The sequence below is a fragment of the Pteronotus mesoamericanus genome, unplaced genomic scaffold (assembly GCF_021234165.1).
Source record: "Pteronotus mesoamericanus isolate MK-2021 breed Mesoamerican mustached bat unplaced genomic scaffold, CSHL_Meso_final contig_73, whole genome shotgun sequence".
In the NCBI taxonomy this organism is placed as follows: Eukaryota; Metazoa; Chordata; class Mammalia; order Chiroptera; family Mormoopidae; genus Pteronotus; species Pteronotus mesoamericanus.
This window is the reverse complement of record NW_026555245.1, coordinates 15421630-15437210: the sequence shown is the minus strand read 5'-3', so window position 1 is coordinate 15437210 and position 15581 is coordinate 15421630. Positions and strand designations below refer to the sequence as shown.

The window sequence follows — 15581 nt, the reverse complement described above, 5'->3', positions numbered from 1 at the left end:
GGACATTCTTTAAAGTTTCCTTTAATGAGGATTTTCTAGTGGAACACTTAGTTTTTGTCTGAAAATATTATTTTGCTCTTATCTTGAAAGCTGTATTTGCTTGATATAAAATTTTATATCAATAGATTTTTTTCCAGCACATGCAAAGTATAATTTTATCATCTTCAGATGTGAACCTAATCTTAGTTTCTTTCATAGTAATTCTCTTTTTGTCAAGAGGCTTTTGAAATTATATGTGGTTTTAGTGTTTTATTAATTTTATTATATATTTAAGTGTGGGTTTATTTTTTATTTTGTTGGGGATTTAATGAGCTTCTTCAATATGTGATTTGAAAAATTCATCTATTTATTAAATCTTTAAATACTGCCTCTGACCTATTCTGGCTCCTTCACTTTTGGAACTCTTATTAGACAGTTGTTAGGCTTCCTGACTCATTCATCCATGTCTTTCAACATCTTTCATATTTTTCTTCTTTTTATGTCTCTCTGTGACATTCTAGCTCCATTTCTCTTTGGTTCCTTTTCAGATTTTCTTCTTGTTTATTTATATTTTCAGTCTTTTCTTAAAATATATTAAACCTACATATTTTATTCTGGAGTCCATTAATTTTAATATGATTCTACTTTTCTGTTATTTCTGCTAGTTCTTATTCCTGATGCTTTGTTTTGTGTGTGTGTGCGCATGTGCATGCATGTGTGTTTTGCCAGTGAGCCAGTGAGATACTCCCATATCTTTTAACTTCATCTGTGTTAATTCTTGGAGGATAAAGGTAGATTTCCTACACAGGGAATTTTTATTAAGTTCTGTCACAGACCATTGGACACTTTAAATCCAGAATCCCAATATATAGAATTCTCAGTTGGAGAGGTTTTGAACCTCCTTAGGTATGTCATGGAACTTCAAGATACAACTCTGTTCGAGACTGACTGTTTACTAACTCTCAGGGAAGGTTTTTTGCTTGTTTCACAGTTCAAGCCATTGTTTAAGACAGACAGTTTACCCTGCTGCAGCTGGGGTGGGGAGGGTGGTGTAGTATTTCTAGTTTGCTCATACACGGAGGGTGTGGCCTTTAGAGGTTGGTTTCTATTAGACACTGTACCTTTGTAGCTTTAGGCTATGTCTGCAACATCCCTCTCCTGTGAGATCAAGAAAACGAATGTGCGAGATTACCTGGTTTGCCAAATGTCCTCATTTTTTCACTCCTGGGTCCATACTTGGGCTTTTGACTAGAATTCCTTTCTTTCATGCTAATTCATAAGTGAATTTATGTAGATGGTTCAGTATTTTACCTATTAATTTTTGCTGTACGTAGCAAGACAATCAAAAAAGGTTCTTTATTAGTCATTATGCTGAAAATGTAAATTCACAACTACTTTTTTTTTTGCCCTAAAATCTTACTCTTTGGAGAGTGCTGATTACGGTATAATCTATACATACAACATTTATAAATTATTGTCATATAGCTATTGGATACCAACAATTTATCTTTCTACCGCATACTGCTGATTCACAGTGAAGAAGATAGATGGATAGATGGGAGGTGCGGAGCAGTAGTACTTCTAAAAGCAAGAAATAAGTAAATACCCTTCTTTCACATTTTTTTTATTGTTTAATGTTCCTGTATAGCCATGTGAACTAGTCTCCTCTGAATGCATAGTGGGGTACCTTATGAGGGGAAGTCATGGGGAGCCAATTTTGCTGTCTGGAAATGCATATGCTAGAGTTGGCTTCATTTTTCAAGTAGAGGGATTTTCAAGGTTTAACTGTTATGTTTCATGCTTTTATATATCAGTGCATTTTGAACTGCAGTCAGTGCATTTAATTAGAGAATAGCATAATGATTAAAGGATAAATAACTCCACATATGCAAATCCTCTGGCAGTGTTTAGGAATTAGTATTGGCATTTATTTTAATTTTAAGTCTAAATGATTATGAATGTTGAAAGAGTATTAAATCATGTGTTATTACTAATAAAATGTCAAAGTTTTCCTCTTTAGAGGGGCCAAAATGTCAAAAGGAAAAGACTTAAAATAATAATCCTATTCAGCAACCTGTGGTGCAAGAGAAATTGTGAAGTTTTATTTCTGAAGTATTACATTTATTTTGAATGTAAAAATTTTAAAAATATTTTTTTACTAGGTTCAGGACTTCTGGAAATCTTATAATTACCCGTGAGATCGACGTGGCAAAAAATCAGTCCCTTTGGTTCATCAACAAAAAATCAACAACCCAGAAAATAGTAGAAGAGCAAGTTGCAGCCTTAAATATTCAAGTGGGAAATCTTTGCCAGTTTCTACCTCAGGTATGAGAGAATTAAATGTAAAGCTGGGAAAGCTTTGTAAATAAATATTTTCTTTTTGTGCCATGTAAGACTGTAAGTACTTTTTCAGAGATACTGTAAAGATTACCATTTAAATTGACCATAGCATTCTTAATACTAACTGTTCTTTCTAAAAGGTAGCATCTCATCTCTTACAGCAGCAATTTTCAATCGTTTTTATCTCCTGGCACATATAAACTAATTATTAAACTTCTCTGTGTTAACACCAAAAACTGTTTTTTACCCATCAGACCAAAATTAAAACAAAATAGGTGTAATTTTGATTCATTTATATCATACAGCTATGGTTATGTTGGCTGTTGTCATTTTTTCACTTGACAGTCTAAGGGAAAAGAGGTCCACGCCCCTGAATAAATAGTTAGGTATTGCATGTTTTAAAAATTCTTACTACACACTGGTTGAAAGTCACTGTCTTAAAGTATAATCTTATTAATTTATAGTAACTTGGAAAGTTTCGATTAATAGAAAGTCTGTTATATTGTACAGAAGATAAAGTTGTATTATTTTCAAGTGCAGAGAGTAGCTTAAATTGTTATGTGCTTCCATTTGTTGTAGGTTCATAAAATTTTTTAACAACTTAATGAGTAGTTTTGTATAAAATATTTGATATACTGAAACTCTTAAATCTTTTAGCATGCCTTGTAAAACCTTTATATATTTTGTTTAGTAAAAATAAAACATTTGGTAATGCACGTGAAATGTTAAAGTCAAATACCTTTTAAATTTGTCTTTGAATGCTGTCTAGTAACAGTAACTGAATTATAGTTCATTGTTTTCCAGAAACGATGATTTGATTACGTTTATAACAAATAAAATTAAGGTTGGAAAGCATTTATCAGTTGATGTCAGATGATTTCCAGAAGTAGATATTTAAAATTGCTTCTTTTTTAAACTTTCCAATTGATGCACAATAGATGATCATTTCCATCCAGGGGATTTTTTTTTTTCCTTTATCCCAAACTTAATTATGTGAATATAAATCAGCCTGGAAACATTGACATAGAATTTATATTGACCTTATTGGAGTGACATTGGTTAATAAAATTATGTTGGTTTCACAGGGGGTACAGTTCTGTAATACATCACCTGTATATTATATTGTGTGTTCATAACCCCAAGTCAAGTCTCCTTCTGTCACTGTTTATCCTCCCTTTACCCTCTCCAACCTCCGTTCACCCCGCTTTCCCTCAGGTAATCACCATGCTGTTTGTCTGTGTCTGTGAGGGTTTTTTGTTTGTTTGTTAGTTTTTTGGGTGTATTTGTTTCTGGTTTTTTAGTGTTTTGCTTAATCCCTTCACCTTTTTCACCCACTCCCTCAACCCCACCTTCATTCTGATAGCTATCAGTCTGTTCTCTGAATCTATGAGTCCATTTCTATTTTGTTTGTTAGTTTATTTTGTTCATTAGATTCTACATATAAGTGAAATTACATGGGACTTGTCTTTCTCTGACTGGCTTATTTCACTTAGCGTAATAATCTCCAGGTCCATCCATGCTATCTTAAGAGGTAAGATTTCCTTCTTTTTCATAGCCAAGTGTATTCCATTTTGTAAATGTACCACAGCTTTTTTATCCACTCATCTAATGATGGGTACTTGGGCTACTTCCAAATCTTGGCTATTTGTAAATAAATCTCCACCGAACACAGGGGTGCACATATTCTTTCGAATTAGTGTTTTGGGTTTGTTTAGCTATATTCCCAGAAATGGAATAGCTGAGTCATAAGTTAGCTTCATGTTTAATTTTTAAAGGTAACTCCATACTCTTTTCCACAGTGCCTGCACCAGTCTGCATTCCCACCAGCAGTGCACGGGGGTTCCCTTACTGATGATAGCCATTCTGACAAATGTGTGGTGATATCTCATTGTAGTTTTAATTTCCATTTCTCTAATGATTAGTGACATTGAGCATCTTTTTCTATGTCTGCTGGGTCATCTGTATATCCTGTTTGGAGAATTGTCTATTCAGGTCCTTTGTTCATTTTTTAATTGGATTGTTTGTATTTTTGGTGTTGAGTTTTATAAGTTCTTTATATATTTTGGATATTAACCCCTTACCAGATATATTATTGGTGAATATGTTCTCCAACAGCAAGTTGTCTTTTCATTTTGTTGATGGTTTCCTTTGCTGTGCAGAAACTTTTTAGATTGTTGTAGTCCCATTTGTTTATTTTTTTCCTTTTGTTTTCCTCGCCCAAGGGGAAATATCAGAAAAAATGTTGCTATGAGAAATGTCTGAGATTTTACTGCCTATGTTTTCTTCTAGGAATCTTACGGTTTTGAGTCTAACATTTAAGTCTTTAATCCATTTTGAGTTTATTCTTGTGTATGTTATAAGAAGGTGTTCACACAGAAAGTTGCTTAAAGGTTCTTAAAAAGGTGACCATTTATATCCTCAGTTTTACTGTTTTAAAGAATATATGTGAAAAGAGAGTTTATATTAAGATCACATCTCAAGAAAGTTTTTTTATTTTATCTTGACAAGTGTGATCATTGAGTGAATATGTTTTGAAGATATTTGTAAATGGTAATAGTTGCTGATATTTAAGTTTTGTGTTTTAGGATAAAGTTGGAGAATTTGCTAAACTCAGTAAAATTGAACTACTTGAGGCTACTGAGAAATCAATTGGTCCTCCAGAAATGCACAGATACCACTGTGAACTTAAAAACTTCAGGGAGAAAGAAAAACAACTAGAGGTATTTATAAATAGATGACTCATTTTTATTGTCCCTCATTAATTTCCATTTCTCAAAATGTGGGAAAGTGAAATCTGATTCATTGAGTAAATTCATATATTTGTGATTTTTTTTTTCACACAGGGTTGTATTTGTATTGCTAACATTAATTAGGTGACAAAAAGTGAGAATGGATTTGCTAAATGTAAAGTTTTAAAAATTTGACTATCATTTCATTAAATATATGTTATTAATTGAATTTCTAAGGAATAATAGTATTACAAAGTATTTTTCCCCTCTCAGGAAGTTTAAGTATTATTCTCTTACTCATTTAATATTTATTAAATACCTCGTATGTGCTAGGCAATGCGTAAGGTTTTGTGTAAGACAGCAGATACCATACAGCTTTTAATATTGTGTCTCTGTTGAACCAGCTCTGGTATTTTTTTTTCAGTTGCATGAGGGTAGATTTTATAAGAAAACTATACATTTCGTAGTAGTGTTGAGTTTTTATTTTTAATCTTTAATAAAACATATAAACTTAAAATGTCTTTTTTGCAGTCATTTGTAAGGGTGTTTTATTTAATGAATCATTTTTCAGGGGCCAGCAACTAAAATATTTTAGTAAATTTTTTAATAACAAGTCCTGTAAACTGATGATTTTTCTTAAACTGTAACTATCGATGCTTCATAATATGTGTTTTGTTATAATTTAATATTATTTTTATTATTGCACTTATGCAGAGTGAATGACCAAAGGAGTTGTGATTATTTTATCTTACTTAAGATACCCCATCAGTCCTTTTACCTTTTCCCACATCAAACAATCTAATATTCCCATCTGAAACACTTATGAAACTACCTACTGTCTTGTGAAATGAAAATGAGTATATTCTGCTAAATTCTAAGTACATCTTTGTATCTGTTACTCTGTTTTGCAATTTAAAGGCTAAATTTTAGCTTTGCTTCATCTTATTTCTAAGTCTTTAAGTCATGTGTGTTCATAATATTAATAATAATATTTTTACTTGCATATCACATTACACCTTTTGTTGAACTTTCACCTATAGCAAGTAAATTGCTTCTACCCTTGAGACCAATGAGGCAGATAACTTTCTTCTCTTTAGGCAAGAAGTCCAGGCTCAGTGACATGGCAAGGCTTCCTCACAGTTACATGCTTAATAAATTATAGAGCCTAGATGAGAGCTTACGTGTGCGTGTTCGTTTTACATGGTTCTTAACAGCATCTATGGAATTATTTATTGTAAAATGTGTCGGCATTGTACATTTTTTGTTGTTAAAAAATTGACGTGTTGTCTTTTCAGTTAAACTAATTGTTTAAACAAATATTTATTTTAGACCTCATGCAAAGAAAAAACTGAGTATCTAGAGAAAATGATTCAGAGGAATGAACGATATAAACAGGATGTGGAGAGGTTCTATGAACGTAAGCGACATTTAGATTTGATTGAGATGCTTGAAGCAAAGAGGCCATGGGTGGTAAGTCTTAAGTATTAGAGGCTAAAATAGTGATTCTTTAAGTAGCAGAAAAGTTATAAAGAAGGGCTAAGATTCAAATTAGGTGCTTTTGTTCATTTTTGCTTTATATCATATATAATAAAATTTATTTCTCTTTGTGTTATACAGCTGTGTGCTATGTTGTTGTTAATGTAATAACAAGTACCATTTTATTAAGTCTGAGAACTCAAATGTAGGATTCCTTTCAGATTTTAGTTCTTAAATATAGTTTTGTTAAAATCTAAAAATGTTTACCCATGTAGAAATTAAATTTTTGATTATCCTCAGGTCACTGAAAATTTACTTGGAGTGTGTCACTAATATCAAATTCAGCTGTAGACACAGCCGTATTCTTCTACTCAGGAGCTTTACTGAGGCTACTGTTTCTAATCATTGTATGGTTTATATTTTATTATTTATGATCATAATTTGGGTTAAAGATTCAGTTCCCTCAATGCATTCCTTTACAATGGGTGAAACAGAATAAAAAAGTTTTATGATGTTTGTTCCAAGGTTAGGATGGTAATAGTTGTTACTATACTGGAAAAATATGCACTTTTATTTGTGTCCCTCCCACCCCCTCACCCCTGCCCCTGCTTCATCATACCCTGTCCCATAATGCCATTATTAAACTTTTTCCTTTCTTTAGCTTGTTTTCATTACATTTTTCTAAACCTATTATTTTTTCTACCTGTTTTACCTTGTTTTATGAAGTCTTTATTTTTTTATGAAGTCTTTATTTTTTTACTTTCTAAGATTGATCACTTTTTTTTTTTTTGTGCTTTACTCTGTTTTTCTTTTCTCTTTTTAACTTCATCTCATTCACTCTTTACTGCTCTCTTACTGCTCCACTTATTTTAATTCCCGTGACATGACACGCATTTTCACCTGCATGCTTCTTTTTGTTTTTTTGACTCATTTTCCTTTTGTCTACTTTTTTCATTTTTACTTTTTATAACTGAGGGGTTCTTTTTGCTTCTTTATACATTCCTATATCTCTTCCTCGTTGAGAGACAGAGAAGCTCATTTTAGTAGCCACTAGGTTATAAGTTTCAGAAATTGGAAAAAATGAGTATCAGAGTCCAAACTACTGATAGAGATAAAGGCTCAGTGAGTATTGAGACTCTTAGTAAACCATTATGTCAGTATTCACCATTTCTGAAGCTGTTTCAGAGGGCAAATGTTTATACTAATAAACCTACCAAATGGCTATCAAAAGTCTTTTCATTGATTTAGTTTCTGCCTCTACCTCAATTTTAGAATATCTGTTAGTTTAAGCTAGCAGTACATTAACTTCTGTTTTTTTGATAATTGCAAGGAATATGAAAATGTTCGTCAGGAATATGAAGAAGTAAAACTAGCTCGTGACCGAGTGAAGGATGAAGTCAGAAAACTTAAAGATGGGCAGATTCCTATGACACGTCGAATTGAAGAAATTGAAGAGCAGCGTCGCAGTTTGGAGGCTCGAATCAAAGCAAAGGTACTTCTCTGGTTCATTTTTGGACTTCCTCTATTTTATTTTAGCACATACAAAAAATATTCTGCAGATTTACTTGTTGCTTCGGTTCCTTAAATTCTTTGACTAGAAATTGTACCATGACAGGGCTTTCAAGGTTCTAATCATCACTGTTGGAAGGTTGCTACTTTATAGAAATATCAAGATAATGAAAAGAGAAAAATGAAATGTAATTGTTTTAATTATAAGAGGATTCAGAGTAGTATTTCTAGAAACACTGAACTCCTTTTGTGAATTTATTATATTGTCTTTGTAGATATATACTTTTTTGGAGGTGGGTGATAGAGAAAACTTTGATGTTTCTTAGCATAAATATTATAATGGCATTTGGAATATTATCTCTACTTTGCAAATATAACTAAAATGTTGACGACCATGACTTTCGTGCTTTAGGGAGATTTTGGAGTCAAAGGTTATTTTTGAGAATGACTTAAACTATGTAACCCTACAGTCCAATAGGATTGCTTTAGGATCAGGTGAAAAAACATGAGAAATAAGTGTGAAAAGATTAAAAAAACATGTCTGCATATGCAGTTATTTTTAATATCAATAGGAATAACCGATAGATTTGCAAATAATGTATTTTTGGTGATAATTATGTAGTTGGTTTGAATGAAAGAAATGGAAAAGTATTGAGGGTTAACTTCTATAACAACTTAGTATTTGGATGGGTAGAGCACATAATTTGCTTAAGTTTTTAACTAATCTTTCTGGTTCAATCTCACAGGCAACAGATATTAAGGAGACATCTCAAAAATGCAAACAAAAGCAAGATTCTATAGAAAGGAAAGATAAAGATGTAAGATTCTATATTGAAATTTTTTATGCTAATTTGCCCTAACATTTATTTTGAGTCTGGATTTGGGGACAGTCTCTTGTTTGGGAATTATTTAAGATCTTTGTCATTATCTATTTCTTATAATCTATGAGGGAAATTAATATTTGAAAGTGTAACAGTTACAGGGAGAGTGCAGTATGATCTTTGCAGCTGTGTGGCTATAGTTTTTCTTTTTTTTAATTAGGGTAATGATAAAATTGGATTCAGTGACCTTAATAGAATTAAATTATAAGGAATTTATTCAGTTGTGTTAAGAGTAGTGGGGCATTAAAAAGCTGATTACTTTTTCATTAGTGGGGCTTGATGGCAAAGTTGTTTTAGGATGATTGGTCAAGAAAGTAGATTTTTTAGCTGACACATCCCCAGATGTATGCAGGGTTCAATTTTCCGGGACCATTCAGGGACTAAATTTTTAATTATCTGTCTTAGGGTTAGGTATATAACGTGGAGCACTCCTGGTAGTTGAAGCATTATGTTAATCTTCCAGTTTTCTGCCTCATTCCTTTTTCTTTGACTTTATCCTCAAGTTCCAGGCCCCTTTCATTTATTTCTCTAAAGAATAAACCTCAGATTTTCCTGGCAGAAGCTTGGCTGCCACAGTGTTATTGCTCAAAGTAGGTGTATGGGTCAGATGCATTGGGTAAGAAGCAGAGCTGGAGTAAGTAATTCTCTTCTATGCAATGTCTTTTATACCTGACCTTTCTTAGTTCTAAGAGTCTCTGGGGTTTTTTTTTTTCTTTTTCCAGAAGAGTTGGCCTTTTTTTTTTTTTTTTTTTTGGTAGTTTTTAATTGTATTTTTCCCCATTACCATTTAGTTCCCTATGTCCCCCTCCCCTCACAATCACCACACTGTTGTCCATGTCCTTATGTCCTTTTTCCTTTTTGCTCAGTCCTTCGACCCCCTATTCTCCCTTCACCTTAGCTGTCACCTGCTCTCCCATCTATGAGTCTGTCTCTGTTTTGCTTGTTAGTTCAGTTTATGCATTAGATTCTACATATGAGTGAAATCATATGGCATTTGTCTTTCTCTGACTGGCTTATTTAACTTAGCATAACATTCTCCCTGTCCATCCGTACTGTTGCAAAGGGTAAAATTTTAGCTCCTTTATTGTCCCTTTCTCTTATACTCTCTTTTTAAAAAAAAATAGCATTATATAAATTTTAGGCATACAACATAATGATTTGTTATTTGTACATGTTGTAAAATGATCACCACAGTAAGTCTAGGTAATATACATCACTGTACATAGTTACAAAATTTTTAAACTGGATGTATTTATCTTCTGACACCTGTCTTGCATTTCACACATCCACTAAACCCCCCACATCTGGCAACCACCAATCTGTTCTCTATCTACGAGCTTATTTCACCCAGCATAAATCCTACTGTTTCATCCATGTTGTTGCAAGTGACAGGATTTACTTTTTTTTTATGGCTACATAATATTCCATTGTGTATATATCACATTTTCTTTTTTCATTCATCCATTGATGGACACCTTGGAGTTGTAAATAATGGTGCATTGAACATGGGGGTGCATATATACTTTCAAGTTAAGTGTTTTTGTTTTCTTTGGATAAATACCCAGAAATGGAATTGCTAGATTACATGCTAGTTCTATTTTTAATTTTTTGAGGAACCTCTAAACTACTTTCCATAGTGGTTGCACCAACTTACATTCCCACCATCAGTGAACAAGAGTTTCCTTTTAACCACAACCTTGCCATTGGCTACTGGTAGCCATTCTAACAGGTATGAAGTGATACGTCTTTGTGGTTTTGAGTTGCATTTCCCTTGTAATTAGTGATGGTTAAGCATTTTTTCATGTATCTGTATGTATTTTTTGTAACAACATCTATTCAGATCATCTGCTCATTTCTAATCAGATTTTTTTTTGATAATGCGTTATATGAAATTGTTATATGTTTTGGTTATTTTCTCTCTCTCTCTCTCTCTCTCTCTGATTTGCAAGTAGGTTGCCTTTTATTTTGTTGATGATTTCCTTTGCAGAGCTTTTCTTAATTTAATAAGCACATTTTAGGATATTAATTTTTTATTGTTTTTCAGTTTAACTTTTATAATATTTTTAAATCCTCACCTGAGGATATGTTTATTGATTTTAGAGAGAAGGGGGGGAGAGAAAGAGAGAGAGAAACATCCATGTGAGAAACATGCCATACATACACTCCCTGACTGGGGATCAAACTCACAACCTAGGTATGTGCACTGACCATGGATTGAACCCGCACCTTTCAGTGCATGGGATGATGCTCCAACCAACCGAGCCACCCTGCCAGGGTAGATTTTATCATTTTTATTTTAATCTTTTCATTTGTTTAAGGATTTATAGGAATATTTGTTGTTTTAATTTTATAATTATGGGATTTTTAAGCCTTTTCTATGTAGAGTTCTGCTTATATTGCTTTATGGTTAATAAATGTGACCTTTATGAATTTATCTTAGAATATTTAGACCTCTAGAACTTAGAACTTAGACCTCTTTGGAATTTTATATTTGGTTTTGTATATTTGGTTATGTGTGAAGATATATGTGTTAGAACAGGCCTACTATAATTATATTTACACAAATGTCTTACTTTCTTATTTTTTTACCTATCTGATTTATTCATTTTTAAAGTGTCACTACCTGTGCATGTGGATTTGTCTTTTTTCCCCATGAGATTATATTAGTTTTTGCTTCCTAGATTTTAAAGCTTTATGGTTTTGTTCTTTCTGCATCGTTTTATTTACTGTAAATAATATATACTGGGTTTTGTTTTGAAAATGTTTTCTCCTCGGTGTGGGATGCTTCTTCACACAGTAAACAAGTTTAACCAGTTCACATTTACTGTTCTCTACTTTCTTTACTTTTTGTTTGATTCCTCCTATATCCCTTTTACTTTGTTGCTATTGATCAAGTTTTTCTTCATCTGTTTTTTCTAAAGCTATGTATTCTAAACCTAGTCTACTGATTACTCTTAAAGCTTAAATAACACGTTTTTCTAAAAAAGGTTAATTTGTATTTCTTCCACTTGAGATAAAAATCTTAGCTAGCTTTTATTTTGTTTTCCTCCTCTCTATGTGAGTATCATCAAGTGGATTTTATTTGTTGGTTATTTAAAATGTCATTTTTTTATTACGTTTTTATTTAGACTTAATAATATGCTTTATTGGTTTATTTGATCATGTTACTTTTTATATCACATTTCTTCTGGCTCTACCTTTTGAAGAAGTAGAGATTTTTAGAGTTTTTTCTTGTTACATATTTTCTGTAGGCGTTGTAGAGAGACTCTTTGGATGATGAATGTTCTGAGTCCTTGTATAAAACAAAACATGATGCAGAAAGAACAAACAGTAAAGCTTTAAAATTTAGGAAGCAAAACTAATATAATCTCATGAAAAAATAGACAAATCCACAATCAGGAAAAAGCTTTCTGCAATCACTATGGAATATTAATATGGTTGGATATTGAATTCACAATGATATTTTTTTTCTCAACACTTTGACAGTTCTGCCCCAGTATCCTCTTTGGTCCAATATTATTCCTCAGAAGTAGTGATATAAAGGTAGGCAAAGACTGTATTAGATGACCATTGAAGAAAAAAAGAAAGGAAATTGAAATTGATTCTAAATGGAGTAAAAAGCCTGAGAAGCCTTTGAAAACCTTAAAGCAGAGAGAAACAGTATTTTATTTATTTATTTTTAAAGCACTCTGGACTGCCTTCTGGAGAATGGACCAAATGGGGCAAAAATGAAAGTAGAAAGTTCAGTTAGGAGGCTTTTATAGTCATCTAGGCAAGATATAATGGTGGTTTCAAGAAAAGTGAACCAACAGAAGTTGCTCAAGAAGTAGAGGTAATGATTGAACTGTAGTGGAATCACGGATCACATTTAACTTTCTGATTTCACAATTGATGGGTAATGGTACCTTTTACTAAAATGAGGATTGCTAGGAGAGGGAAAGAATTCTATTTGACTCTGTAAAGTTCCATCCTTTTACTTGAAACCTATTTGTGTCTTCCAGTCTAAAGGGTGTTCTCATAAACAATATCGTTGGGTCATGGATTTTTATCCATTTTACCTATCTCTGTTTTTTAATTGGAATGTTGAATCCGTCTACATTTGTTGTAATTACAAGGTAGGATTTGTATGTGTCATTTTGCTAATTTGTCCTCAGCTATTTCTCCATTATTGCTGCCTTTTATGTTAAATATTTTCTGTTCTACCATTTTAACTTCCTTATTTCTTTTACTGTGTATTTTTTTTTTTAGCTATTTTCTTAGGGGCTGCCTTTGAAGTTAGTAACATCTTAATTTATAGTAATCTGATTCCTATTAATACCAACATAATTTCAGTAGCATATAACACTTTGTTCCCATGTAGCTTCATCCCTTCTTTGTGTTGTTATTTCATATAAATTATAGCTTGTCAACACAGATTTATAATTTCTTTTTACAGTTTTGTTTTATAACATTGTCTGATTTTCCGACACCAAATGAGCATGTCCTATATAATTCATTTCAGTTTTAATACTAACTACCTGGGATTGGAACTGATTCTACAGGAAAAGGGCTCAGTTGTACAAGATAGCTCCTGCTTAAGACAGGAGACTCAAGGCCCTAGAACCCAGGATACCCACACTTCTGTCTGACTTGGCTACAAATTCAGGGGGTTCCACAACACTCACACCCCTTTAGTTCAGTATTTGTTAGAAGTATTCACAAACTCAGGAAAACACTACACTTAACAATTACCAGTTTATTATATATAAAAGGTAAAACTCAGAAATGGCTAAATGGAAGAGATACATAAGACAAGGTGTGGGGTTGAGGGTAGAGTGGTGCAAAGCTTCTGTTTCCTCTAAGTATGCCACCTTCTCAGCCTATCAACATGTTCACCAGCCTAGAAGCCCTATCACCTTGTTGTTCAAAAGTTTTATTGGAAGTTTCATTATGTAGAAATGATTGTTTAAATTATTTGATAGTGGTCTCCTGCCCCTCTTCTGTTTTCGAGTTCATGATGGGGTTGAAAACGAACCCCTTTAATCATGTTGGTTCTTCCGGCAACCAGTCTCCATTCTGAAACTATCTAGGTGTCCTACTTAGAGTCATCTTATTAGCATAAATCCAGTATCATTGAAGGAGGCTCAATATGGAAAACAAAAGACAGTTCTTTCACTCAGGAAATTCTAAATGTTTTAATAACTCTGAGCGAGGAACCAGGGACAAAGACCAAGTATATATGAGTTCTGTGCAGAAAAAGTCCATCCATAGTTAATATAGTGAGAAAGGTTTGCTTGATATCAATGTAGCCTGGCAGCCAAGGAAAGTAGATTGGAATGTGTATGCATGAACAGTGACAACCTCACTGTACTAGTCAGTGGGAGAGGTAGACACCATTGAGTGAGCACATGTAGTGTGTGGCCATCGCATTCAAGATGACTGAGCAAGTAGAGCAATGATTCTGCACCAAATATTGCATTAAGCTTGGACATTCCTCCATGGAAACTATTCATCTGATTCAGAAGACCACAGCTATGGACAACTAGTGATTGACAGCTTCATAGCAATAGCATGCCCACTCATGCATCACATCTTGTGTAGAGTTTTTTGGCGAAACATCAAATCACCCAGGTGCCTCAGCCCTCCTACAGCCCAGATTTGGCAGCCTGCAACTTCTGGCTTTTCCCAACACTAAAATCACCTTTGAAAGGGAAGAGATTTCAGACCATGGAGGAGACTCAGGAAAATATGGGGTAGCTGATGATGACTGGGAGAACTGTGTGAGGTCCCAAGGTGCCTACTTTAAGGGGATTGAGGCATCATTGTCTTATGTACAATGTTTCTTTCATCTTCTTCAATAAATGTCTTTTTTTCATATATTGCTGAACACCTTCTTGACAGACCTCGTATATTATTATACCACTGTAGTTGCTTTTTATATCACATAGGAGGAAAAAAAGATTTACAAACAACAAATACCTCTGTTTACCTGTGTAGTTACCTTTACTGGTAGTCTTTATTATCTTTGTATAGGTTCAAGGTACTGTCTATTGTCCTTTCATTTTGGCCTGAAAGACTTCCTTTAGTATTCCTGTAAGATAGGTCTGCTAATGACAAATTCTCTCAGGTTTTGTTAATCTGCGGATAGCGTAAAGATAGTTTTGCTGGATATAAATTCTTGATTTTCAGCACTTTGAGAATGACATCCCACTGCCTTTTGGTCAGGAATCAACTGTTACTCCTACTGAGGATCTCATACTTGATGAGTAACTTTTCTTTGCTTACAAAATTGTTTTTCTTTGTCTTTCAACAGTTAACTGTGATGTTTCTAGATGTGAATCTCCTTGAGTTTATCCTGCATGGAATTAATTGAGCTTCTTGGATGTACAGATTAATGTTTTTCATCAGAGTTGAGGAGTTTTTTGGTCATTGTTGTTTCAAATATTCTTTCTGCCTCATTTCCTTTTCTCCTGCTGAGACTTTCAGGCATATTTTAATACACTTGATTGTGTCCTACATTCTATTTCTTTTTCTTTTTTCTTTTTTTCTTTTTTTTTGTTCCTCAGACTGGATAATCTCAGTTGACCTATCTTATACTTTGTTTTGCCTGGTCACATCTGCTGTTGAGCCCCGCTAGTGAATCTTTTATTCCAGATGTTGCACTTTTCTCCAGCATTTCTGGTTGGCT

At 33.2% G+C, this 15581-nt stretch overlaps 1 protein-coding gene across 2 annotated transcripts in view; it reads left to right on the top strand.

Moving 5' to 3' along the window:
• SMC5 (structural maintenance of chromosomes 5) overlaps window positions 1-15581 on the top strand; it is a 91754-nt gene that overhangs the window by 28630 nt on the left and 47543 nt on the right. For both annotated transcript variants that reach the window (XM_054583035.1, XM_054583034.1), the window contains exons 4-8: window positions 2142-2304; window positions 4905-5039; window positions 6378-6518; window positions 7855-8016; window positions 8780-8851. In XM_054583035.1, the coding sequence (XP_054439010.1) occupies window positions 2142-2304; window positions 4905-5039; window positions 6378-6518; window positions 7855-8016; window positions 8780-8851 (673 nt within the window). The remainder of the gene's footprint in view (window positions 1-2141; window positions 2305-4904; window positions 5040-6377; window positions 6519-7854; window positions 8017-8779; window positions 8852-15581) is intronic.